We start from the raw sequence: 27,627 nt of genomic DNA on the forward strand, positions 1-27,627 counted from the left end.
TTTCTAGATGGTACCTGTGGTGCTGTCACTTTGGCTGTGAGGCTTCCAGCCTGCACATCTATCAGCCAGGCGTATTCCAAAGTGTCGCTTCCCAGGGGTAGCCCTTCCGCAGAAAACATGGCGTGGGCACGGAGCTGCAGGCCCGACAGGCTGATGTGACCCTCCCGGAGCACCTCGTCCACTGCAGGGCGCTGCCAAGGACAAGGAAGTGGGAAGAAATTCTTGGAAAAGATGCAACACTGGCCTAATTTAATCCTATTTATTTTACTGATAAAATGCCCCAAAAAATCTGGACAAAAATAAAGATTTTTTTTTACAAAATATGCATCAGAATTTTCTTATGATTTGTAAGTCTCAATAAAACCTTTGCACAACAGGAAAATTCCTACCAAAAAAAGAATTTTACAATCAACAAAACTTCCACAAATACAGCTGCAAAACACTGACTGACTACCTGGTAATTGTCATTCAGAAACAGATTCACTGGAGACAGTACAAGCTGAAGCATTGTTTCTCTAAATCCTTTCTTCATCTCAAAACACAGCCTCTCCAAGAAAGCTGTAGGGCACTCTGGACCATCTGGACTGCAGTGCTGAAATAGAAAATAAACAGATCTATTTCAGAGCCTGAAAGTACATAACAGAGTTAAAACTTTACTGTTAGTTGCAAACCTGTGAGCAGGAAGTATGCTGATTTTCCTCTAAGAGGACACTCAAAAGGAAGCCTGTGCAACTTCAAACACCTTTTGACAACGGCATAAACAGCAATTCAAAAAGATTTGGGTGAACCCCATGTTTTATCTGGATTTTTTATTCCTGGGGTTCCCTCAGAACTGAGGTGGACAGACCAGACAGCACCATTAGAAGACAAATGCGCTAATCAGTGGACAAATCCTAATGGTCAATCAAAAATATCATACAAATCAAGTTCTGAGAATAACAAGCATATTAAAAAACTATCCAGTTCTGCCTCCCAGATAAGCAAAATAAATCCTGTCCCAAAGTTGTTTAGAGAGCCACAGTTTCAGCAGAGAGTATCTACACATTTTGGTAAGCACCACAGCAACTAAATGTTGCAAGCAGTTAAATATGGATCCAGATTATGAAATTTAAAAAAAAAAAAAAAATTCTTTTATGATTATAAAGTACTTACCACTGGCAATCTCCCATGCACTTTGTACAAATTAACAAGCACAGTGATATCCCATGGGCGTAAAGTAAGAGGGTGAACGGGCTTGACTGAAATTTCATTTTCTTTTTTGTCATTTTCCACTCCTACAGCTGTCCAGCCAGAGCTTGAGGATGTTGACAGGGACAAAACAGGGCTTGAAATGACCTCTTCAAAATCAGTGTACATGTCATCTTCCCCAAAATAATTTTCCTAGGAGAAAGAATTGTTATGATCATACAGAAAACAAATGAAAAACATGCAGGCAATCAACTGAAATACAAATCAGATCTTCTGGTTTTAATCCTCCCTAAAATAAGTGGTATAGCTATAATCCATAGCTAGAGTAACATAGATACTTTCATTTTATGAAAGCTCAATAGCTTAAACTTGCAAATTTATAGGCACTGTGCTTTACAGAAAATGAAGGCAGCTCCGTAGTTCTCCCAATACTGGTATTTGAGATGCATGCAACACAAGCAACTGCTCTGAAATGTTATTACTGACACTTTTAAACTGATTTTGTGCTTTTAAAGAAACAGAACAGAGTAAGAACACAACACACATCCTGCAGGAAGTCACCTTCATTCAATTCTCTAAACTTTTTTTTTTTTTTTCAGCAAACTTAAAAGTCTTAAGCATGTTTCTAAAATATTAGGTCATAAACATTTCTTGCTTGGGTCTAAAAGCCAGCTTGTGTCTAAGCAAATCCTCTTCAGCTATCTAAGACTAAAGTAACGCTGCCAAATTCTACTGGGAAACAAAAAATCCATCAGGTTTCTGGCAATTTATCACATCTTCTCCCTTAAAAGTAAAGCTAAACTCTCAAGAAGAATTTTCTTACAGTGATTTTTAATAAGGCAGACCCAGCAGAGGGTCTGGAGCAGTAGGAGCTCCAGTAAGTCACTCCTGACAACTCCTGCTGCAAATGCCAGAACCTATAAATCATTAATTTCCAGACAGTAAACCCTTAGCAGGGTGTGCTACACCAAAAAACCACCACCCAAGATTAGAAGGTTTAAGAAAGCTGCATGGACAATGTGTGTCCAGGGATCTCTACACCATGTATTAAAAAAACATCAATGAAAACAAACTGAAAACAACCACAAGTCAGGAAGAGAAACATAAAAAGCCCTGCTAGAAATCTTTCCAAAGATGGTCCCAGCGCAGCTGGACCAGAAGTTCCAAAGAGAGTCACAAAAATGCTAAAAAGAGCAATAAATGCACATTTTCATAAACAAGCTATTAATCTAAAATTTCTCTAGAGAATTAGAATAGAAAAGCTAAATTTTGTGTGAGAAATCTGCACCTAAAAATGAAATAATTATAGAATCAGTGATCTAATGTAGTACTGTTTGCATTTAGCTCCAGAGGCATAAAATAAATGTGCTGCTTTTGCTTGAAAAGCCAGAGCTCCCTCATGAATTTAGGGGCTTCAAAAAGAGGGTTCAATAAACAATTCAAACATGGATTCATTTGCTCTGTACCAGGAGAAATCAAGTCTTCAAGATGCAGTACTGGCCTAATTTTAATCCTATTTATTTTATCGACAAGATGAAAAAATCATGAGCATATATTCAAGTCCTGTACTCTACAAACCAGTATTTTCTGCTATTGCTTGCTTATATGCTGTACCTCACAGAAATTAATGAAAATTACTGTTTCAGTGAGTCCTGATATTGATCACCTGTCTCAGAAAATTCCTCAACCTCTGCTCCAAAATGTCAGCTCCAGAAGCATTACCTTAGCCTAGATCTGCACAGGTTGATACAGATGTTCAGAGAAAAATAAACAAGCAAAAACCCACCAAAAAAACCCCAAACCCCCAAAACCACACACACAAAGAAAAAAACAACCACAAAAATCAACCAAATTCAAGCATTTTGCTGTTAGTCAAACAGAATGGACACATTCATCTGTCCTGGCTTTTATCACCACAAGGGAGGGTGAGAGAGATGGGAAGGAATTAAACTTAGACACCCTATAAAAGAAAATCACTTATGGAAGAGAAGACAGAAAAAAACAAACAAACCCAAACACACATTCTAAAGCATAATAGATTAATGTCAAGGAAAGGACACATAATCCTTCTCCAATATTTACTGAAGAAGCTTTTTAAATTAAGCTTATTCTCATGTCCTTCCCCAGTCCCCTCCATGATCCTAACTCCAGAAATGTCATGGAATCTAATTAAGAAAAACAGCACACTGCAAAACTTAAAATGCACCAAAAGCATGGGTTCTGATATAACTCTGCATAAATATTGGAGTTTAGATAAGCTCTAGTCGTAATCATGGAATATTTTTTTATTTTATTAGTGGAAAATCGAAAGAAGAAATTTTCTGCACATGTCCAGAACATGCAGTATTTCTTGAAAGAAGAATTATGCTGATATGGGTGTATAAATATATATATATATATATATATATATATTTGTAAGAAGTCTTCTCCCAAGCTTGTGACAATAACTTTCATTCCAGCAATACCAGATCACCAAAGTAATTCTAGACTAGAACTAGTGCCTACCAAAAGTTTCCATCCAAATTCACATATTCTTCAGAATTCAATTTTTCCATTTCAGAACTAATTCTTGCCTTTTGCTACAAATGGCCAACCCATAAATTTTACGAGTGGTGCTCCTCTGCCTACCTTTATGGAGAGAAAGGCTTTGAGCAAGGGTCCATACAGGGTTATCTGGGAATCTGGGGAGAGTTCCAGCTCCACGTGGAGCTTATCCGGGGGCAGCTCCGAGGGGTCGAGGGGAAGGCGGGTGGAAGCTGTGGGAGATGAAATCACGCTGTCGGTGGTTTTCTGCGACGGCCTTAGCACAGATAACATTGTTTCTTCCATTTCTGACACTTGGGAGCAAAATAAGAGTAGAAAACAGATTTTGATTACAACTTAGGCCTCTGTTGGACAAAGTTCAGCAAACAGGAATGTGTATTAAATATACAACTTTTGGCACCTAATTTGTATAGTTACACTAGCGTATCTATGCTACAGAACTGGTTTTTCATCTCTGGTAACTATGGGAAGAAAAGAAAATATTGAATATTTTAGTCAATGTTAATTATGCAAGAGAAAAACAATCCCTCAAGTTCTGAAAAAAGTATTTAGTGTATTTATCTTGCTTTTGAAGTTAAACAAGGACATGCTTTCATTTCAACAGAGCAGATTTCCCACAACCACACAGCTACTGCAGGATAAACAAGAAAGAATAAACATGCAAAGTGCAAAGCTGTACTAAAAATCTATTCTGAACTAGTAGCTCTGTAGGCCAAAATTTTGTCTCCAACAACTCAGTTACTCTGGTCACAAAACAGTTTGGAAATTCAAATCTTATTTTCTACCCCTTCTTTCTAGTTGGAGATGGGAACAAGAGAGCCCAAAACCTGTCTGTCCTAAGTGAGGAAAGGCAATGAGAATGTAGTGAGTAAAGGGAAAGGTTTTGGGGATGTGAACTGATTGCTGGGGAGTAGAGAACTCTATGGGAAAACCATCAAAAATTGATGCTCCAGCTGGAGGAAGATTTCAGGTGCCCGTTTATCGGGAAGAACTGGCACATACACAACTACAGACACCTGCAGCCAAAAACCTCCAAGGCTTGAACTTCCCCATTACAGTTCTTGCTCAGTGCTTGCACACTATCTTACGAGTTACACATTAGCCAAATGCTGCAGTGAGATGACCACTTTTTATGGAAACTGCATCTTTTGTAGTGCAACATGTTTCTCAGAGTTTTATGTACTGACTCAAAATGCGGATGTTGCTACTGCAACAAACAGGTTCCATCAGCACCACGGAGTGGGAGTGAGGTGGACTGCTGAATTAATCACTGGAGGAAGCTGCAGATGAGTTACCTGTGTATGTACAAACTTGCAAATGCAGGTTTCAATTGCTGCGATTATGAGGAAATGTTCTCAGAATGTGAGGAACACACATTCGACACAAGCTGACAGTCTCACAAGAGCACTTAATGAGCATCTGCAAAATCAATCTCACCTTTTCTGCCTCATCCTTGCAAATTAGAGCTCTTTTAGATGTCAATTGTTGGAACTCAAACCCTAAAAATGCCATCCAGCATGTCTCCTAACACCTGCTGATTGTGGACCTTTCAAATTAGCCCTCATTATTCTTCTAACATCTCCATCAGTTCTGCTTCCAGAATCTCAACCTGAAAGAGTTTTATGTAACCCCATAACTTCCCACATACCTCCCTCTGCATTTAAATTAACTTACTTTAATCTCTGTGTTTATAACTTTTTTTTTTTTTTTGCAAGCACACACTTATAGGATATTTGTCTAGAAGTATTTAGACAGTTCAAATAAATTCTTAGATATTAGAATTTGACTGACCAGTCCAACAATCATTTCTGATGGTTCACTTTAACAGTGAACAATGAAATCTCAGTTTGATACCCATAAAAGGAAGACAATATTATTACACCACATATATAATGTATTTAAGCATTTAAATCATAAGATGAGATCACAACATCCAAAAGAAAAAAACTTAGAAAAGCTAAAGAACATGATATGGCCAAAAATATTTGACTTCCTATTTAATATACTGATGTTTAATATACCAAGTGATATTTTAACTTTTGCAACAACCCATTTAAGGGATACAATTTGTTAAGGACAAGGAGAAGTGAACTGCAGACAGCATCCTCTTTTTTACACAAGGAACTGGGACACATCCTGAAATGCAGCAGTATGGAATGTTGTCAGGTTTTAAATCAATCCCAGTGCATTCTAATGATCAACACATTCCCTTGAGACATAAAACAGCAATTCAGTTCCAAGTTCATTTCTGCAGATGGAAGCAGCGTGATCCAAAGTCCCAAATGACCCATGCTAACAAGGAAAAGGTAGTGTCACTTACAGGATTGCTTTAACTGCTCATCTGCCTTCTGAGGATAAATTGGGTGCCAGGAGTAGTCAATTGTAAACACAACACTTGGGACTGTCCAGCATTCAACCCATCCAGCCCTTTCAAAAGGAAACAGCACCCTTTTATTTCAAGCACAATACTTCCTTTAAGTATCTTTAAAGCAACTTCAAAAGTTCATGAATCACAAACGAAATAAGTAAGAAAAGTCAACATAAAGATATAAATACATATATAAATATCTCAATTAAACTCACTCTTCTTGAGTAATGTTCCTCCATTTGGGCTTGCCCGTTTTCTGACCGCTTTGACATTCCGCAGAAATACAAGACTCGGGATTTATTTTATTGGGCTGACAATCCTTCACCAGCATAAAAAGGGAATATTTACTAGGATGGCAATCAGGCAGATACAAATGAAGATCAACATCTTCTCCCTAAAAACCAAACATCAGCAACAGGAGAGTTAATTTGCATTCACTTTATGTGTAATGCTCACGCTATTTTCATGTTTGTATGTGCCATCATCCTCATTTTACAGGCAAAATTAGACAAGAATTCTGTTTCCCACCAAGTTTTAGTACAATCCCAAGAGCTCTGTAGTTCTGGATCTTTACAAGTCCAGTACCTTGCACATAACTAGAGCAATCTATAAAACATTGGAGAGCAACAGGAGATCCCTGTTATTCTGTTGCTCAAACCATACTGCAGAAATTAAATAACTAACCCAAGCTTACTCCACATCTCAACAAAATCACACTTTAAAAAGAAAGAAACCTATAAAACATTGATTTCTTTCCTATCAAATGATACCAAATTAGCAACATCACCATCAACTAGTTTTCTATTTTTGGCAGCAGTAGACAGCCTCTATTTTAAGGAAGACAAAAAGTACAGTAATTCAAAGAATTATCTGCATCTGTTAAAAACAATTTGTGATCATTATTAATGCTACAGAACCTCTTAAAAATCTGGAAGATGGCTTTCCAAAATGGTTTGGGAGTAGCTAGTGCAGTATTCCATTCCACCTTTGATTTTCACATTTCATAAATAAAGAGGAACAGAATTCCAAGTGATAAAACACATAGACTGACACACAATTTAAGTATATATAATAAATATACATACTAAATGTCTATCTACATGTATGTGTGAAGCATATGCATGTTTGTGTTTTTCAGAAATATTTTCATTTTTGTCTATATATGTGTGTATATAAATTAAAACAGCCTATGATTAAATGCTTCACACAAGAAAACTGAAACCATTTACCTCTGGGTTACTTAAAGAAAAATTCCATGAACTGGAAGTGAAAAAGACTATTTTTCTTTCAGGAAAGCGTTAATTCAAAATTTCCTGATTCAAGAAAATAAGGGAAGCTGTCTCACATTTACAAGACAAAAGATCTTACCCTTAAGGAGAATCTAGTATTGCATGTGGTTGGAACAAAGTCAGTGAAAGGCAGAGAAAAAACAATGTTCAGGGTTTCTCCACAAGCTGCTAGATAAACTGGGAGGGAAAAGGAAAAACAAATTAGTCAAAATTACTCCCTATTTTCTTCTTAGATGAAATATCAAACATACATGTAGAAATTACGAAAAGATATTAAAGAACTCATATCATTGAATATTGCCATTTAACTACACTGTACTTAGAGTAATAAATTACAGTAATCAATTATTCTGGAAGTATTTACTGCCTACAGCTCGTTCTTTCTAGAAAGACACTGTACTTAGCACAAGGAAATCTAAGGCAAACAATAAAATTAACTATAGTATCTTGATGCTTTTCTTTACTCAGCAAGTTTTGGGTATAATTCTAGTACTTTCTCTCTACATATATTTATATACACTGTCTTTTGTTGATGATTTTTGTTGTATATGCTACTTCTTCCAAATTTAAAAAAATGTGATCTCACCATTCTCCTGTTGTTTGGTGGAACAGTCAATCCAGTTGTGTTGATTTGCTGCCCAGATCATTTCAAACTGATGGAACATGACTTTGAAGTTCCACATATATGGAACAAATGAAAAAATATCGGGTGCACTGTCACTGGACCAGTCTTGGATCAAATCTAGAGCCACACCAAGCAAGAAAAGGTGAGTTAACAGCTATCAGGTGAGTCATTTCTTAGGATGCTCGTGTTGGAGAAGTTGATGTTTGCTCTGACCACAGCAGCAGGTTACACTGGGCACTGTGGCACTACCCAGACAATGGCTCTGGCCTCACTCAGGGGATAACTTCATTAGCATGGCACCAAGCCTGCACTAATTAAACCTTCCTCCCAGCAGGGCTAATTAGCCCAGGCAGCACCGCAGTGATGGGGCTGCATTCTTTCCATTACTGCAGCTGGAGCTTCCAGCAACAGTTGGGTGGTGCTATACCACCTTGCATTGCCTTCTTCCTCACAGCCAGAATCCTGAGGAGCAAATTACTTTTCCTCATCATCTGTCAGCCACAGGGACAGAATCCAAAGCCCAAGTAGTTGAAAATGAGCCAAGCAAAGAGAGATATCAAGAGAAATCAACATCATGGATGATAAATATTAAGCAAATCAGTAGCCGTGGTAAGAGTTCTAGTAAGAAATAAATTTAGTATCACTTAACTGCAAATCACATTTATTTAGATATTAGAAAATGAAATTATTTGTGTTTCTACTTAAATGCAAGAGTATCATGTAGTTGAACATTCTTGAATAGGTATCAGGAACTTTGTCCTCAGAAAAAATTTGTTGCCTTAAATACGTGAAATCAGAGAACCTGACCTTGCACAGCCCAGCAAAATTTGAAAAGAAATCCCAAAGAAAGAATATTTGACATGTAATTTATTTAGCAAAGAGGTTACCTGTAAAGAAGCTCTTCTGAGCAAAGATGAAATGATAGGTTGCTTTATAAACCTCCAGCTCGCACTGCCATGTCTGTGGCATGTTCCATATCCGGGGATAGCTGGCATTAATGTGGAACTGTGGACAAGAAATTAAAGCATCAGGATTACCTGAAAAGACGACAATGCCCGACCCTGTCTCTCAGCAGTTTTCACGTATGTACCCTACTGAATAATTAAAACTGTTTTCCTGCTGAGATGAACAGAAGGCCCTTCCAGTTCCTTAATAATTTAATCTCTGTCTCTCCTTCTGTGTTTGAAGGTCAAATGTTAGTATATTCATTTATTTGGAAAGGTATACTATGAATTTCAGATACATATGCTGCTGTAGATGTACAAAGCAATTTAAAAAGCAACGCTTTCATCAAAAGCATCACTTTTCACAACACACCAAAGGAAAATCCCCCGGAATATTTTTCAACCATTGATATATTGTTCAAATTCACACAGTAAAAAAACTCAAGATAATTTAAAAACCCATAAGAAGGGTAATCTACACAATTACAGTACTGCAGAAGTGAAATATTAGGCAAACAAAAGAATAATGCAGTATCAAATCTGTCTCAAGTAGTTCAAGCACACTGGAGTGCTTTTAAGTACTTGTGCACACACATCCTTTAGCAGAGCTAGTGTGTGTAATAATTGATTAAGGCAAAGCCTGTATGAACATGTGGCTACATAGGAAATGAAGCAACATTTGTAAATCCATAATTTATACACCAAGTTAGTGCTTCTAAAGTCACTAAAGGTTACACACATTCACTATTATTATGTTGGTATATATAAATGCCTTATATATTTAGGTCTTGGCAAGACACGTTAAAAAGGCATTTTCCTGCATTAAGAAACTAAAGACTGCTCCAAAGAAAAATAAATATGTTCTTTATAAAAAATCCTCTAGAGATTGAAGCTTTGTGCTTATTAATGCACACTTACAGCCAGCATTTCTGCTTCCAAGAGAGTCCTGTACTGCATGCTGCTGGTGGCATCCACGTGGAGGAGCTGCCCTTTAATTGTAGGTGAATAGCCTGGCAAACAAAAGTTATCAAATGATCATTTAGATACAAGAGTTACACCAGTATTTAAACAATTTTTACCAGTGATTTCAGCATTCCACAAGAAGTATTCTGATGGGTATTTGCCTTAATAACTTGCAGTGAACTGTACAAGGAAGTATTTTTGTTCCTTTCCTTAGGAATATACATCCCAAGATTGTAAAGGAAAAACAGTTAAAGACATTCATACACACAGGAATTATGACAACTATCCAGGAAAAACAGTAGGGAAACAAATCAGTCTTAGCCTCAACTCACCATTTTCACTCACTGTCATGGGAATATTTATTTCCAAATAGGATCCTGCACCAACGTTTACATGTACAGCGTTTGTTTCCTGCATTACAAGAAAGCAAAACAGTGCAAATGTGATTTCTAGGTTTATTTATGCCTCTGGCTGTCATTATTCATACCTGGATTAAAGCACCTGATGATTAAAGTCTTTCTTGCCTTCAGAAAAATCACTAATGAACTTTCAATATGCATTGATACAAAATAACACAGTTTTTAGGCTGAACAAATATTGTCCAGTTAGAGAAACAGCATAAAATAACTCTGATCCAAGGCCTGGGAGGGCAGACTACTACACATTTCTAACACTACAATTCTGACCCTTTCAGACCCACCACAAAACAACAAAACAGGTGTACAATGAAGTGATGCTGCATCCCATTTAGAAGAGTAGCAACAAGGAGAAGAAAAATCCAAATTCCTACACATACAAGTTTTGTTCCCCCCAGTGTCATTCCTTCATTCAATATAAGAAGCAATTGTTTTTTCATCATGGTGAAATTCTTCATCAGAATATAAGATTGCACAGGACATACCCAGATCATGAAGCCCCAAGACTGTAGGAGTTGGCATGCCTTAAGATGTACCTTGAAAGCTTAAAAGCAACTTAAAATAATGCCTCTCAGAATACATTTCTCTTTAAAGAGTTTGCTCATAATTATAAAAAACTAAGACAAAAATCACCCAGCTTTTAAAACATAGCTCTGTAATAAACACCTAAGACAAATCAAACTGTGCACAACCAAAAAGCACAGTACAACCACACTAGACAAAGCTAATTTCTTGATAAGGTTTCATTATTTACCCTGTTCTTGGTAAAAAGCAAATCAATGGTGGCATCTGCAATGATATTCATCCGCAGTTCAAAAGCAAGGATCTGCCTTGGTTTCCCAGGCTGAGCAATTTCTGAGACTTTCATAACTTGATAGTCTGGTGGGAAGAAAAACTTCCACAAGCAATCCCTAGTGGAGAAGAAGAAGAAAAAAAAGAGCTGTTTTTGGTTCACAGAAGAAATATATATATGTATTTATGCATTTACTTGGTTCATTTAACTATATTCCTCTTAGCTGAGTCTTTAGAGAACCAGTGGATGTGATAAGAATATTTGTTGAAAATCTTCATCATGGGAGCCTTCCAACTCATTATTGAAACCTCCAAAAGCATCAATGGCAATAAGTTAACTTTCAGACAAAAGCCATATATTTAATTCAGAAGGCAAACAAACCATGTTTTTCTTCTTATTTCTAATCCTTGGTTTACAAAATCTGCTACAAAAGCATAGTAGGAAGTGATCTATTTATTCTTCAGTTTCTGCCTAAATAATTGATGTAAACCCAGAAATAAAGAAAATACAAAACTTTAGGACCTCAGAATGGAAACCACACTTCTACAGATTTATAGGTGAACATGCCATGAAACACAACAGATGAAGATGAAGCACAAGACAGAAGACTGATGAAGTACAGACAGCAGAGCTTGCATAGATCTCAAAGGAGTGGAATTCCTTCCTGCACCCAACACCTGGCTGTTGTAGCAGCTCAAAAGTTTCCAAACATCCATGATCTATTCAAGATGCAAAAGCGTTCCTAGTATGTATCTAGGAAGTCTATGCACTCTGCACTCAACTGCTTCCTACTGAGCCAGTTAAGATTAAAAAAACCACTCCATTACTGGGCAAGCTTTCTTTGGAGTATTAAAAGGATCATTAATGATTCACTGACCTCATATTTCTAGCAAAGGGTTTTAGAAAGCGACATTTTCTCTTAAATGCACTATCATATCTAATGACTACTCTTTGGGCTGCCATCCTCACACTCCTGAGAGACAGTAAATCATAACAGTTTCACAGGAGAATTAGTGAAGGCCAAGTACAAGCCTGTAATTAACAGGGGGAAAGAGGGAAAGCACTGATGATGTCACTTTTACTTAATAGTCCTTTACTCTCTAAACAATCCTGTTGTCTTCACAAAAAAATGCTCATGTGCAAAACACCCAGGGACAAGTGAAGAACAGTAGAACTCTAGCCTAGTATCTTGTATTGAAGTAAATAGATAATAAATACTTTGGAGATAACATCAAGCAGCTGATTATGTTAAGCAGGGATAAATTATTCCTCCCTCATTATTTTCACAGCCAGATTTCTGCTTCCCTAAAATTTCCTCATCAATATGCAGTTTATTCCCATATTAGTCTAACAGGAGCTTGATAAATCTAAAGATCGCCAATTAACAAGTTAAAACCTTTAGGTATGTGATACTTTATACACCGTAAAAATATTTTGCTTACAAAAAAGGAACATAATCTATTAATTTAATAACGAGAGTAATCCCAACTTTGGAAGGCAAACATGATAAACTCCAGTGAATTTACTAATCTTAAACCACTGTGGCAAGACTCTTCTTTCAGACTTGGTCTATCCCAAAACACACTGTCGTGGGGTGACTCCAGGACACACACAAATGAGAAAAGTCTGAGCAATCACACAATGGAAACTTGAGAAAGCTTTCTCAGCAGTACTGGATATTAAGATGAAAGCTGTAAATCACTGTCATACCTCTGCCTATCAGCCCATGGCCCATAGTTGAAGTCTGTCCCTTTTCCACACACGATGTCCAAACCCCAGCATGGTGGCAGGTCCTGTAACTTGCTGTCTTCATTGCTGGCTTCTCCATCATTACTTTCCTCTGTCTCCTCTGGTACAAGACCTGTATTACATCAAATAATGAACACATCCTTAAAGGAAGCTGCTTCAAATTAGCATGAGAAATGTTTGCTTAAGCACAAGACAATTAAGCGTCCTGATGACAGTTTTATTGGAGAGCACTACAGTATATAAATATGAAGACACAATTCAAGGCAGACTTCCAGTGGAAGGCCAAAAAACATGATCAAAAATAATCCAAAAATTGCCACCTACCCTACACCTGTACACACCATTACCCAAATGTGTTGTCCTTGTTCAAGATTCAGGCAACATTTTAAGGGCAGTCAGAGCAAAAGTGTATTTATGCTACTTCTATTGGCTCCAAAACATTGCATTAATTCTCTTAGCATAAAGATTTTTTCACCATCAAAAAAAAAAAAAAAATAAACTATCTTTGTATTTAACAGATTGTACCTGGTTCATCCATATAGTAATAGATATCAACATCGTTGGACTGCATTACAACAAAACCTTCACCCATCAGCCTCGGTGGTCTGCAAGGAAAGAGTGCAAAGATAAAGAGTGAAAATCCACATGCTAAGATTATTTAAGATCTATAAGAATTCAAGTTACTTTAAATGCAACATATTATGCATAATGGATTTGCATAATGATTTGAGAAAAAAAAAACAAACCAAACCTCTGATCATGATGTTGCTATTATTATTATTATAATTATTACTTTAAATAACTTGAAGGTTTAGTAAACTTGAGCACAAAGATACCAGGTCCTTCTCCACAAAGGTATTTCTCAGATATTCTAAACCACAAGTAACCACTGGAGTTTCACTTTCAGCGTTTCTTTCAGTCAAGAGTTCGTTTCTCCTTGTCCTATATTGTTCTTTCACCTGCTAATTGTTTCCTTACTAAAATAGCCCTCTACACCAAAGGGACAAGACTTTCAGTAATTAGACCATTAGTTAATAAAAAAATAGAAAAGTAAAAGCTGTTCTGCCTCAATAACACTTCCCTCAATATAAAAAGATCTAAGTAATAAAACTAAGAGATGAAACATTCTTCCTAACACTTTAAAATTGGTATATTACAATCCCTTTTCCATGTTAATTTACATATTAATAATTCTGGTTTTACTGCAGAAGACACTATTGCAGCTTCTCAGCCACTTTCATAAAGTGTCATTTCCTGACAAAAAAAGACAATTCCTACGACAGTTTAAGAGTGTGACCTGTTAGAGCACATTGCCCATTTTATCACAGCTCATTTCCAAAGGCAGGAAGCCTTGGAAAACGTGGAAGACAGCAGATGTAGAAGTCATGTACTGCCAGAAACTCTTCAAAAGCAAAAGAGCAGGAACCTTGAAACTAAGTTTACTTTGAGAGTAATGACAGCAGTGAAAGATTAAATACTTTAACACAAACAAGATAATGGCAGTAAATTAAAATGAGATTATTATTATAATTTTGAAGTATTCCCTAATATCTATCCTGAACTACCACCTTGAGCCTGCTGCCTCCAAACTTCTTCTACTTTGACCTGTTTTACCTAGCACCATTTTTTGTTCTTTCCTTGAATTTCAGAGGACTTATTTGCAAAGAGTGATAAAAGTGTTGCGATGGATGTCTGCAGTACAAAATGTCAGTTTTCAAGGTGAAGTTAAACCACCCAACTTAAAATTTAAGCCAAAGCAGTATAAGAGGGCAGGCTCTAAAGAGTCAAACGTTCTCCACTGCCAGTGAATTGGGCAATTTTTTTAATTTGACCAGTAAATTAGAGCACATTTTGTGCACAGATGCCATCCTTCAGCCATCATGAACTGGAGGGATGGTAAGAGCATAAAAAGCAAATACTTAGAGGAAGCAGGAGGAAAAGCTAATAGTTTGAGTATCTTAATCCTATTTTGTTTTAATCTTGTTTGTTTTCAATATTAGTTGCAGAAATTTCCTTTGTCGTCATGTTGGAAAAGTAAGATTCTGTACACAGCCACCAAATGTTCTTTGAACAACATAAAGGCATGTTACAAACAGCAGCATTTGGCTGATAAAAAGCCAATTAAGGTACAAATGATGTACAGTTTATTTTATTACTTCATGCAAGCACTCAGGCTTGTGTTTGACTTCAGTTTTTTCAAGCTGCCTAACCTCACTTATGCAGAATACACAGAGGTAAAAGGATCAGCAATCTGTCTTCAGAAGATAACATGGTTTCCCCTCTAGAAATATCACACAACTTTTTCCCAGTTTGGGTTTTTTTTTAGTATTTCCTAAACCATCAATCAGCTTTACAGAAGTCTACACTTTAAACCTTGCATTTCAGATAAAAAATTAGTGCTGGCAAAGCCTGGGTACAGCTCTAGTACCTGAGAGAAGGAAAACAGACCTTGGACACAGGATGCCACATTCCTGGAAACATTCAAGGCCAGGCTGGAAGGGGCTCTGAGCAATCTGATCTGGTTGAAGATGTCCCTGCTCATTGCAGAGGGGTTGAACTAGATGGCCTTCAAAGAAACCTTTCCAACCCAAACTATTCTACGATTCTATGTTTAATAATAGAGCCAAACACAGACACACACAAACACAAAAAACAGCGCTTTTCTCCATAAACGAAATTTGTTCAAGATCCAAAATTAAAAACCTCCAGAGCTTCAGGTAATAAACGGCAACTGAGTGAAATAAAGACACTGAAGCACAACAAACATTCTCTTCTTTGTGCTCTTAAAATAAATAATAAAATAATATGGATACAAAAATACCCCAAACTTACTCATCATTTTGAAGGCCAACATATCTTGGACTTGGAACCAGCATGACTCGAACATTTTCCAGTTTTCCCTTCACGATGTGCATGAACTGATCGAGGTGGCTTGAAGGTGGTTTTGTGGTGTATGTCAAAAAGGCATCATCAAAGTTAATGCAAAGTGTTTGTGGCTGATAGTGATTCCCAAATGCCAAGCGACCCTAAACCAAAAAGCAAACCCAGTAATTCACAGGTAATCACTGATGTCTTATATCTAAATATCTATTTACACTGATCTCCTACATTTGAGTATTTATTTACCTACAATAAATGCAGTTGAACCAGCCATGTGAAAATAAAAAACATGGATAAAAGTTCTGGCCATAACCTGTGCATAGCTAAAAATATTTATATGTTAAACTCTGAATTTTTTCTTCTATTACCTCAATAACAGCTTTCCTGGTTCTTTCATGCTGCTGTTAATTTGGGTTGTTTTGAGCGGGGGGGGGTGTGGTTTTGGGATGTAACTTCAAATTTTAAAAAATATGTCCAAATATTGCTATTAAAACATGCAAGGAAAAAAAAAAAAAAAAAAAGGAAAACAACCCCAAACACCTGCCAAAACCCCAACACACCCCATACTGTACAACACCCACAATTTAATTACTTGGTGATACTCTGAAAATCATTACTAAGTCTAAGGCAAGAGTATTTCCCAGAAGTTAGAACGTAACCGTGTTTCCACGGGCACCAGCAGGATTTGTGACTGTGTCAGAGGAATGCTCATGGCATAATTTTATCTTCTTTAAATCATGAAGGCAAACAAAAACTTTAAATAGAATGTGTAAGAAAAATAAATGGCAAGAGTAATTTTTAAGCAAATACTGATAAATATTTTCCTTATAAGGGTATTTTCACTCACCGTGCTCACATTGACTTTAATGACCGGAATAAGTGATCTCCATGAAGAAGAGGGGTCTTGAGATTCTGTTTTTACTTTAACACTAAATTAAAAAAAAAAAAAAGGGGGGGGGAGGTTATTATTTTGTCTTTTCTGCAAAAGAACCAACCAAATTTTTCAAGCAGAGGTCTTCAGGGCACAGATCTCAGGGAACACTCCTTCCCCAGAGGTGCCTCCTGCAAAGGACTTGCTAGGAGACAACTTTCCAGGCTTCCCAAGCCTGGGAGAACAGCAGGAAGCACATGGAGCTACACCTTGGTGCTGACACAGGTAGGAAACCTTGTTAGCCTTGTTTAACTCAGAGCAATAGTTAAATAAATCTTCCTCATGGGATCTTGGCCTGTTCTAAATACTCCTGTTGAGGAATGGGATTTTTCATTTCCCAAGACACATCCTCCTCAAAGGCAGAAATCCTTCCTGTGCCTGTCAATAAGGGCTTGAGATAAAAACACAATGAGACTGGCTGGGAGGCAGAGCCCTTACTCAAACTCAGGACTGCCACAGCATCCTGCAGCTGCCCACTGGCCAGCAGCAGTGGCAGGACTCAAGTCTCATTAGATTTTCTCTGCTCCTGACAGTAAATCAGTCTGGTGTGGTCCTGCCCAAAGAGAGGCTGATTGTTGAACCTCTGATGACACTGCACACAAGCCATGTAAAACTCCTTGTATTTCCACACCATGTTTTCTGGGGTACCCCATAGAGAGGAATTAACAGAAGACAGTTTGTGTGCTGTACACAAGACCATACAGATCCTCACATTTTGCCTCCTCAATGTCTTGAGCAGCTGTTACTTCTACTGAGCAAAACTGCTATTATTCTGCCAGCATAATCCTCTTCAACACATGCTTCCTCTCCACACTGTATTTGAAATAGATTTTTCAGCCTGTCTCTGATCATTAAACAAGACTGCTTGGTTTGTTGAGCTGTGTTTTTTAATTATCATTGGTAAGAAATCTGAGGAAAGGGAAAATATTCAGACTGTCAGGCTTGTCAGTGCAATTTCTCTCAGCTGTGCTTCCCTTGTTTGGCCTCCAGAGCACACATTAACAAAACATTCCCCAATTAGTTCAGCGCTTTGCAGAACAAAGCATCGACAAAATAGCAAAATTAATAATTATTTACCTTTCAAGATTGGCGTGTGTTCTCTGCCTCCCATTCACTTGTGCTCTCTCATCATCTTTTTTTGCTGGAATTATTGTGGGATCCAAGCCAAACAGTTCTTGAAGTTGTCCATAAAGTTCAGAGCGGTTGTACACGTGAAATTCAAAGTCATTCACCATAATATACAGTCGAGTTTCTGCCTTTGGATCTAATCAAATAGTAGGAAAAGAGGTTCTAATTCTATTTCAATATTCCCTAGGAATATTTACAGTTTCTCAAATTTGCACATTTTGCAAAACCAATCCACACAGTAGTGAACAGCTGCTGAAGTATATATTAAAAAGCAGTAAAAAACTCCACAAAGTAATTGAAGCATTCTAAGCAAATCAGTAAAACTTGGCAAATAAGACAGCTGCATACAAAATATTAAATCTGAAAGGCATTTCACCCCTAGGTCACAGTCCAAAAATAAATCCAGCCAGAAACTGCACAAGATGGTAAATGAAGTTTTTCAGTCTCATGTATGAAAACAAACAAACAAATACCCCTCTTTATGCATAGACCAGAAGCATCAGTGAAAATTTCTGCTTTTTAGCACAGATTATCACTGAGATCAATTCAATCTCAAAACCCAAATGGTTTTCCAGCCAAGCTCCCTGGTACAGCATGCCTGAAGTGGAAAAAAGCTCTCTCTCACAGAGAAACAGAAAACATTAATATGCAGAACTAACAGGATCATACTAATTTTGTGTAATCAGTCAAATTAATTTTGAATTAAAATTTCAACTGTTCTATCAGCTTGGCTCTCTGATCCTTAAAACCTATTTTAACATCTGCTGATGAAATAGAGAGCTGACTGTGACATACTTTGACACACTTTTGCTTCAGAAAGTGTGACCTAATTATGCAGTTAATGTGAGGGAAAAGCTCACACCACTTCCCCCTAATTACCCAGTTGAAAGAGTGCCCATTACACGTTGACTCAAGAGACCTGAGATGCTCTAAAAACCTCATCTGGTCTTCTTAAGTCAAACAGACTTCAGGCAGCTGAAGAATCAATGGTTTTTACAGCAGTCCCCAAACTGTAACTCAGGGGGTACTAACTGAAGGCAGCATTTCCCAAAGACACGAGAAATTAAAACTCAGAGCAAACATTTGTCAGGGTCAAAAGAAGAAATGCAGATGCCCAAGATGAAAGGTTTAGAGATATCTGCTTGATTAAATGCACCCAATTTAATAAAAAACTCATCTGTCCCCCAAAATCATACATCTCTGCGACACTGTCCCAACAACAACCCACTTTTTCCCCATCACACCTACAGTACCAGGTATTTCCATATAATTACAAAAATATATACATATGGAAAGCAAGTTTCCAGAACACATTGACATCACAGTTTTCTTGAACAGGAGACAGGAAAGTTAATAAGCCAGCTTCAGTTCCTTCCTGTTTTCATAAAAGCACCATCAAATCCATTTGTTGCCAGCCTTAACTTGCATCAATAAGAGTCAGACAAAGAATAACACGGACAAAGATCGGGACACACAATTGCTCACCCGGAAGATCTCAGTAGCATCAAGAACACAAATAAATGTAATTTTTCAATTCCTGGATGCAAGCATTAGACTTCATTTACTAAATGAAATCATATGTTCTTATTCATTTGTTTAAAGGGGATTTAAAGAGACAAGTATCTCTTCTTCCCAACAACAAAACCAAGGTTTGACCTCCACACATCAATTTGGCTGGCTAAAACACGTTTGAAAAAGAAGGAAAAAGGGCAAGGAAAAAGAGACAAGCAAATCTGAATGTTATGACACTAAATGATTCAAAGAAGCATTTATGTAGGTTATGTGTAAGTAACTACCAGATTGTTTCACAATGTGAAAATTGATAATGGGCTGTGGCACCTAAGCCAAGTCATCAGGGTGTGCCCTGTCCACAACATGATCCTCCAGTTTTTGCTCCTAAACCACTTCCACTTCTCAAGTATATACAAAACCTCAAGCCCCAGCATGATTTAACATTTAAAGAGTATTTTAGCCACGTTACTTTGCTGTCAGACCTGGACACCTCTAACTTCTGTTAGAAGTCCACTAATCATGTAGCTTTAAATGCCAGCAGGAAACCTTAAAGCCTTGCAACATTGCAAAGCAAAAATGCCACCATAAAGGACAGGCAACCATCTTCACTGCATTAAATGCAATTCCTTTTTTCGTTCTCTGATCCACTAGAAAAATATGTTTTAACTAGCAGATCAGGACAAACCTATGAAAACCTGTTGGAAAGTAACCTTTGGTTGGCAAAATCTAATTAACTGTAAGACTATGTTCCACTTCTTGAATGACTTTTATATGGTATAACAAATTTGAATTGTGCCCTACCACCTCAGAGGGTGAGTAGTGCCTCAGTAAACAGAAATGAGCAGCTCTTCCAAACTCCTATCACTGCCCAGAGTGGTGTCTCACATTCACCTGACTGATTGCATGCCATACTTCTGCCACTGCTGAGCTCGTACTGACACAGCAACAGCTCCACGAACTTGCCGACAAGTCTAAGAGGCTTCACACCAGCAGAAACCACTCCCAAAGTCAAGGACAGGAAAAAAAAGCCCTCTAAAGTTCAATGACCCTCTTAATTAGTGTACTCAGCTGTAGACAGCTAACATTTCTGGACCTCCTTGAATGAGCGACGCAGCTGTGATGGCTCCAAAAGTCACAAGCGGCAGGACCCAAGTCCCATTCAACAAGATTTTACTCCTATAAATGATTAAGCGCACAGCCCTAGGCTACTTAGGCTTTCTCACTGTGTTTTCTGCAGATACAATTCATCTCTTGCATCTGTGTTAATCACCCATCTTCAGCCAGAGATAAGGAAGAAAAATAAATTAATTTTTCACACTTCCCCACTTCTGTGACCACAGATGTCATCAAGACATGGGCTTGTCAAATACTAAGAACACCTCTTCCCATAACACTTTACCTAAAACACTGGAAGCACAACACTCACTGAAAACCAGAAACTAAAGCCACTTGCAGAACATAAGACACCTCTATTCATCACAGTTATCAACTTCGATACAGAGACAATTATGCTTGGACTCCTGCTAATGAAAGCTACTATTAAGATTAATGAACGGTTTGGGTCAAGAAGGGTTCATGTCCCCGATAATGAATCCTGTATTTATTTAATCTACTCTGCAACCAGTGAACAAATCCATATCTTCTGAGAATCCAGAGTACTTCAGGTACATATTTACAAAGCAATTGAATGCCTGTGATTGTGCAAAGGAAGTGTGTTCCTGTAGGCTACCTGAAAATGTCAACTTTGAAACCTACCGTGCTGCTTCTGCTTAGGGTTGTACATCTTCCACCAGCGAAAAATGATAAATCCATCTTGAATTCTGAATCAAATAAATTGGAATAAAAGAGAAGCTGAGAGAGTGACAATCCAACATCCCACATGCAGTTTGTGCAGAGATCTGCAGCTGAGGCAGTGTACAAGCAACATGAAAGCACAAAGCATTACATTACACAGTGTATTACACAATTCCTGCTTTAGCTGAAACTTGTATAAAACCCCCTATCCACTGCCTCCTCAAGGCTTTCCAAATCTGATAGCAAAAATCAAAACTACAAACTATTTGCTGGCGTGCAGTTCACGAAACAAATTCCTCTGAGTCCCAGCAAATACATGCCAACTACTCGGCCAACATGAAGCTTCCAGACTTAACAGCAGAAGCATAAGGGAGCCAAAGACATAAATTAAAAAGCAATTCTCCTGCATATTCCAAAGCTGCTTATTTGACAAATGTTAAGGACAGCTACAATCTTATCCAGCACTCACTTCCAAAGGATAAGGCTAAAGCAGCAAACAAGCTCACAAGTATGTTGGAGTAGTAAATACTAGCACCAAAAGAGACAGTCTAGCACTTATAAATATACTGCCCATTGGAAAAACTGCATTTTGATTTGTGCTGTTTAGACCTGTATTTAAAATACTTATTTAGAAGGGGAACTCCCTTGGATGTTTGTACCTGATGGACATGTCCTCCGTGATGAAATAGATTTCACGCACCATGACTTTTCCAGACAGCACAGAGAATGAAAAGGAACCTAATTATATATAAAAAAATAAATATTTATTAGCCTAAAGCTTTTGATTTTATGAACAGAGAGAATACAGCATTAAATTATCTGAAATGGGTTAACTGAGTATCTTGAGTTTTCCCTTAGAAGGGAAGTCAGAGATTCACAACACAGAAGACAAAGTACACAACTAAAGGATGCTGAGTTTGGCACAACAAAACAACCAAGCCCCTGAGGCACATGAGTCACTCAGAAACATCCAGGTGCCTTGCAAAGCTCAAGAGAGTTAGAAAAGCTGCTTAGAACATTTACAGTCTCAAGCCATTGTGTGCAAGACCATAATCAGAGAAACAAAGATTCCTGATGAATTGTTTTCAAAAATTTTAAATGGCTGTAAGGATTTTGGTCCAATTATTATGACAAATTATGCTTACAGCAAGAAGGATTAATAAGTATGAAAAGACCAGCAAGTAATGCAACAGCCCGAATTTTTCCTAAGGCTTTTCACCTCACTCACAGAAAGTTAAGTACACCATAATTTAAAAAAAAAAAAAAAAAAAAAATCAACAGGAAACAACTGAAACCAAGCTGTCAATCATGGGATTTGATTAACATTATGTTCTACTTAGTGATGAGGTTTATAAAGAATACCACATATTTGCTCAGCCACGTCAGCTGGCCTTACTCAATGGCAATTTCACAGATAAATTTTAATAAAAGCCTATAGATCAAGTGTAGAAGCCAGTGAGTATTTCACCTATATTGCTCTTCAAAAAAGCTGGATTTGAATATGGTTTGGAACACAGTTCTCAGATTCTTCAAGACATAAGCAAATAAATTGCAAGGGTGTCTCTGGCAGGCCAAGTGTGAGTGGGATTTTTTTTTGGTTTTAAGTTTTCACTACATTTATGATGTATAGTTGCAGGAAAAAGCCCAGAAATAAAGTCATAGCTATTCTGTGAAGCAGACAGAGGAAGGCAGAGGAGCAAGTGAAAGAAAATTAAAAGTGTGATCAGTGAGGTTGTGGGCTACAGCCCTCTGTGACTCAGCACCAGATATTTTTGTAAGTGGGTGAGTGCCCAAGTGATTTGCACTGACCTGTTTTATTGAAAAAAAGTTTAAAATATTTTAATAAAAAGTTAATGGATTTTGATGCAAAATGTTCTAGCCAGTATCAATTCTACATATCATAGTGCCAGTATGGATCAACCGGTGGTTAGTTGTTCTGACAACTTATTTAGAAAGCAAGGACAGTGTTGGAACAGGGACTCAAGGCTTGAGTCTCTGCTTTGAATCCACTGAATGTTTTCAAATCACACTAACAAAGGAACACTGAGTTTACTTCAAGGTTTTAGCAAACTGAGGTATGATAAAAAGCAGCGGACAAAGAGCGGCATTACATTAATCACAACTTACCAATATGGATGTAGCCATGTTTATATAATCTGTTAAGAACCAGCGTTAAAATGAGTCCAATGTTCCGGGAATTATAGTAAGTTAGGTAGATAATCCATCCACAGGACAATATTGTTGCTGTTGAAAGATTACAGTGAATTAAAGCATATTTTAAAGTACACTGACCCAGATAAAAACCTTACCTATTAGGACTATGAGGCATAGCAGTGTTCTTCCTGCTCTTCAAAAAAATATTTAAACTGATGGGAAACTTCAATGGGTGTTTCTAGAGAGATGGTGTGAGAAGGGTGTGAAGAGATGGGGGAAAAAAAGGGGAAATAGGAAGGCCAGAAAAATATAGGCTGTTCAGTGCTCTTCCATTCCCCAATATAAAAAAACCCTGTCCTCCCAGAGGACCACATTATTTCTTTACATCACTTATCATGTAAGAAGTTAGATTTTACAGACTGAATTGTAACATGGATTGTCCCACAGGGACATTTATTTCAGAACACCCTAAAAAACCCCAACACTTCCAAAGTCATACTACATCCCTTCCCTACTTTTCTCCAAATTGTGAGCTGTAACTTAAATTTCCAGTCTTTCACATATTATCACAGGAAACATTATCATACATGAAACCATTTCCTATGATGCTACATCCTGAGAGAAATATACCAGCCCTTGGGTTAGCAAAAATATCTCAACAGTTCAAGCATGGAATTTGATAGGGAAAAAAGGAAATAGCAATCCCATGAGAAACACTTTTTTTTTTTTTATTTTAAATTAGGTCTGCTAATCCCCAAAGTAATTTTTACTTTAGTTGATTAAGAGCTAGTAACCTAATTCTAATTACAAGGGTTCTCTAAGCTTCCAGAAGGACAAACCCAAAAGGAATGGTAATGCCAAGGAATGGACTAGTTCCAATTCACCTTACTGATAATTACCATTCTGTTTCACCCAAAGCAAAGTAGGGAAAAAACCTGAACCTTGTAACAGAAGTTTTTAATTTATGTTAAAAATGGAAAACTTATATGGAAATGCTGAAGTGCAGACTGGCATAGGAGCATGACTTCACTTTGAAGAGAGTTCAGGTGATTACTCAAAAAAAAAAAAAAGTAAAAACTACAAAAACAATCTGTTCTTCCACTGTCCCTTTAATTTTTTCAGTGGGATACTCCACTGCTTCATAACAAAACTTAGTTGAAAGAGAAAGAGAGGGTGAAAATGGCTCCCATGACTTTTGTCCTTTCCTTACTGGAAATGGATCCAGTGTGACCAAAATTCAAGCAGCTCATACCCTTGGGCAATATGCTGCTTGACATATTAAACGAACCAAATCTGTGTGGGTGATCACACAGGAAAGAGCAGGGAGGGTGGAAGCTACATCCCAGGAAAGAAACTCCGGCTGGCATTGAGGGCAGTCACACTCCAAGGACAGTGTTCACCTCCCCCACTTTCAGGTGAGTAAGCTCCTCACAGCTGGTGCTCTGTGGGGAGGGAGAAAGGTGGGATGACTCTTACTCTGAGGGTCCATAAAGCTTAATTTGAGGTTCAAGTTCAACTAGACACTGCTAGATGGTTTAAGTCAAGAAGATGCCCTCTTAAGGTGAAACCTTCTGAGAAAAACTGGGAAACCAGTGCAGTTTCCAGTCCTGATCCCTTGCCTTCAGCACTAGATTCACCTCTGCTGCCAACTGTAGCCTTGTCCTTCACCAAATCCCATAAACTTCATTAATTTCATTATTATACTCTTGAGTTTTCAAGCCTATTCACTGAAACCAAGTTTCAGAAATTGCATCTCCAAAGTTTTACTGCATGTGACTTTTAGAAATGATTCCAGAAGTGAGCAACAGCTCTTTGAGGAGCATGTTCATTTCTGGAATTCATCATCACCTTTTACTGAGACCAGTAGTTAGTTGTTTCACCATTCAAGAGAGGAAATTACTGATATCTTTTTATGTCCCATTATAATAGAATGCCATAGGTCAGCAGATAAAAGCAAAGGAGGAAAGGCTGGTTGAAACTGAGTCAGTTAATAAACTCAATCATTCAAATGTGTTTCTATCCAAACTTCATAACAGAAAACAAGTCAAAGCTTTTGAAAACAAAATTTTCAGATCTATTTGCATCTGTCCCACGTTTCACCATGAGCTACTACCACCGACTTCCCCTATTTTCAACTTGACTACACTGAGAAATCTATGTTGAGCATAGATTTTTTTTCCATTTCAACACATTAAAAGTGAAATAAATAACAAAAAGTAAGCACCCTCAAATAATTTACCTATGTCCTTTCTATTTAATTTGGCCTACTGAAAAATAATTCCAGTATGTCAATAGCCAACAGACTGCTTTAACTTATCAGAAGTGAAAGTGAAAAAATAAAGTTGATCCTGTGTTGCCCCTCACTCCAAGTCCAAGAGTCAAGGCTGAAAAGCAGGCATTATCTACCTTTGGAAAAGTCTGAATCCATTGCACACTTTCAGTATTCTTATGTGGACCTGAATACAACTTCATATTTATTTTCCTGTCCTTGATTGACTTGTTTATAGATGCAGAAAATAAGAATACCTATACCAATATAAGCAATAGCACTAGTGCTATAAAAAAAAAAATAAATCAGCATAACTAAATCAGGCATGCTTACAAATCCAGCTTGAAAATGATTAAATGAAAGCTTGGCTTAAAGGCTCATTGTGGCACACAATTCAGACTGGAAGCTGTGTCATTAAACACAATAGTCCTCAGATCACTTTCCAAACTACACCAGATTAAATGGCAGGTAGGCACATATTGGCATAAGGAAGTTATTGTAGCTGACTGTCATGCTAATCCTTTGTTACGGTATCATAAAAGAAATTTAACCAAAACAGAAGAGTTAACCTTACCTACTAACAGCCAAACCACGTTAGAGTCATGTTCTGTCAGGAAGTCTTCCAGCTGCGTGATACTTGGGACAAAACTATCATTTTTTCTTTGATCCATTGCTACACTGTTTTTGCATCAGCACCTATAGAACTGAAGGAAAAAGAAAACCATTTCAAAATCAAAATGAGTAACATGGACAGGAAAGAATGGACTATGTACCATCTTAAATCATCTCCAGCAGTCTGTTTAACACAAATACAAATGTACTTGTTTTATTTCTTCAATAACATCTTCATGATTCTCAGTTACCTCTTCTACTCCAGAGCTCCAGAAACGCTTCCACTCATCTCTGCTGGAACAGTTTCCAGGCACATGACTGCCCCAAACAACCTACATATCAACAAAACACCAAAATATGCTCTCCAAATTTAGTACCCTGAATGCCCTCTACAGCATACAAAAGCAAATAAATGTCTAAAACTGTTGTGCAACAGCAGTAAGTCAAAAGGCAACTGAACATACAAGTTGAAATAAGGCTGTATTAAGCTTACTAACATGCAAAAATGTAACAAGACTAAACCCCTGCCCTTGCAGAAGAAAAGGCCAAAGGAGACACTTCTAGCAGTTACAGAAAATTCCCAAAACCTCCTGTATCCATTAATTCTGTTTAAGGATTGATTTGCATCATTCTGTAAAAACTGACTACCTGGTTGATCTGTTATAGAGAACAGAAAACCAGTCCTGACCTCTTCTGACTTCTTTAAATCACCCATAAATCACCTTGCAACTGGATTATATTAATTAAATGTGATTAGCAGGGAGTTGCTCAACTCAGGAACATCTGTAATTACACAGCAGTATTTTTGTTGCATTGGTTTTATTTGAAGTCTTCTCCCTTGGACCTTATCTGTCAAATCTTCTTACAAAAAAAGAAGTATTAATTCTGCTTCTTTTTTTTTTTTATTTTCTAACACCTTCCAGCTCCTGGCAGCCTGTCTTCCTGACAGTATTCAACCTTCAAAAAATGAGTAGACTTTATTGCCATTTTTTACAAAGTCTCTGCTGGTTTCTCCATCAAGAGCTTTAGAACATAAAACTCATATTGATGAGTCCTTAGTTTTTCAGCAGCATAACAGCTTTGGAGTAGTCAGTTTTGGCAAATGTTAGCAATAAATGTAGCAATTCATCTGTTTTTTCCTTTAATACTGAAAGTACTATCATTATTTTAACTGGGAGAAGTTGGGAAAAAACTGCCTTTAATGCACTTGTTTCTCTTGTTGTATTCTGCTGAACTAAGAGCCTGTGTTTAGAACTACAACAGGAGTACAGTCCCAAGAATAAGTGTTAATAATTTGTCCATTACCCCTTCTCCAAGAAGGAATAGAATGGAGAGGGAAGAACATGAAAGCAGCACACAGAATAAAAGAAACAACAAAGAAACACAATGAACCAGCACCAGTTTCCAGCAGGGATGACAAAAAAGCTACCAACTTACTCCCTTATGAGGGGAGGAATAAGAGGAGTAA

At 37.4% G+C, this 27,627-nt stretch overlaps 1 protein-coding gene across 10 annotated transcripts in view; it reads right to left on the reverse strand.

Moving 5' to 3' along the window:
• Positions 1-27,627, reverse strand: part of BLTP1 (bridge-like lipid transfer protein family member 1) — an 86,699-nt gene that overhangs the window by 52,891 nt on the left and 6,181 nt on the right. For all 10 annotated transcript variants that reach the window (XM_088055935.1, XM_088055936.1, XM_014259628.2 and 7 more), the window contains exons 2-22: positions 26,122-26,251; positions 23,252-23,368; positions 21,784-21,862; positions 21,086-21,150; positions 17,768-17,954; positions 16,607-16,688; positions 15,712-15,905; positions 13,405-13,484; positions 12,841-12,991; positions 11,092-11,248; positions 10,254-10,332; positions 9,877-9,968; positions 8,902-9,019; positions 7,976-8,131; positions 7,469-7,566; positions 6,316-6,494; positions 6,053-6,159; positions 3,817-4,025; positions 1,153-1,380; positions 455-592; positions 15-191 (exon numbers count right to left, since the gene is read on the reverse strand). In XM_088055935.1, the coding sequence (XP_087912061.1) occupies positions 15-191; positions 455-592; positions 1,153-1,380; positions 3,817-4,025; positions 6,053-6,159; positions 6,316-6,494; positions 7,469-7,566; positions 7,976-8,131; positions 8,902-9,019; positions 9,877-9,968; positions 10,254-10,332; positions 11,092-11,248; positions 12,841-12,991; positions 13,405-13,484; positions 15,712-15,905; positions 16,607-16,688; positions 17,768-17,954; positions 21,086-21,150; positions 21,784-21,862; positions 23,252-23,368; positions 26,122-26,218 (2,790 nt within the window). In that variant the 5' untranslated portion in view covers positions 26,219-26,251. The remainder of the gene's footprint in view (positions 1-14; positions 192-454; positions 593-1,152; positions 1,381-3,816; positions 4,026-6,052; positions 6,160-6,315; positions 6,495-7,468; positions 7,567-7,975; positions 8,132-8,901; positions 9,020-9,876; positions 9,969-10,253; positions 10,333-11,091; positions 11,249-12,840; positions 12,992-13,404; positions 13,485-15,711; positions 15,906-16,606; positions 16,689-17,767; positions 17,955-21,085; positions 21,151-21,783; positions 21,863-23,251; positions 23,369-26,121; positions 26,252-27,627) is intronic.

This window comes from Pseudopodoces humilis, chromosome 6 (genome assembly GCF_049639895.1).
Source record: "Pseudopodoces humilis isolate 2021_Gansu_Grassland_sample_001 chromosome 6, ASM4963989v1, whole genome shotgun sequence".
In the NCBI taxonomy this organism is placed as follows: Eukaryota; Metazoa; Chordata; class Aves; order Passeriformes; family Paridae; genus Pseudopodoces; species Pseudopodoces humilis.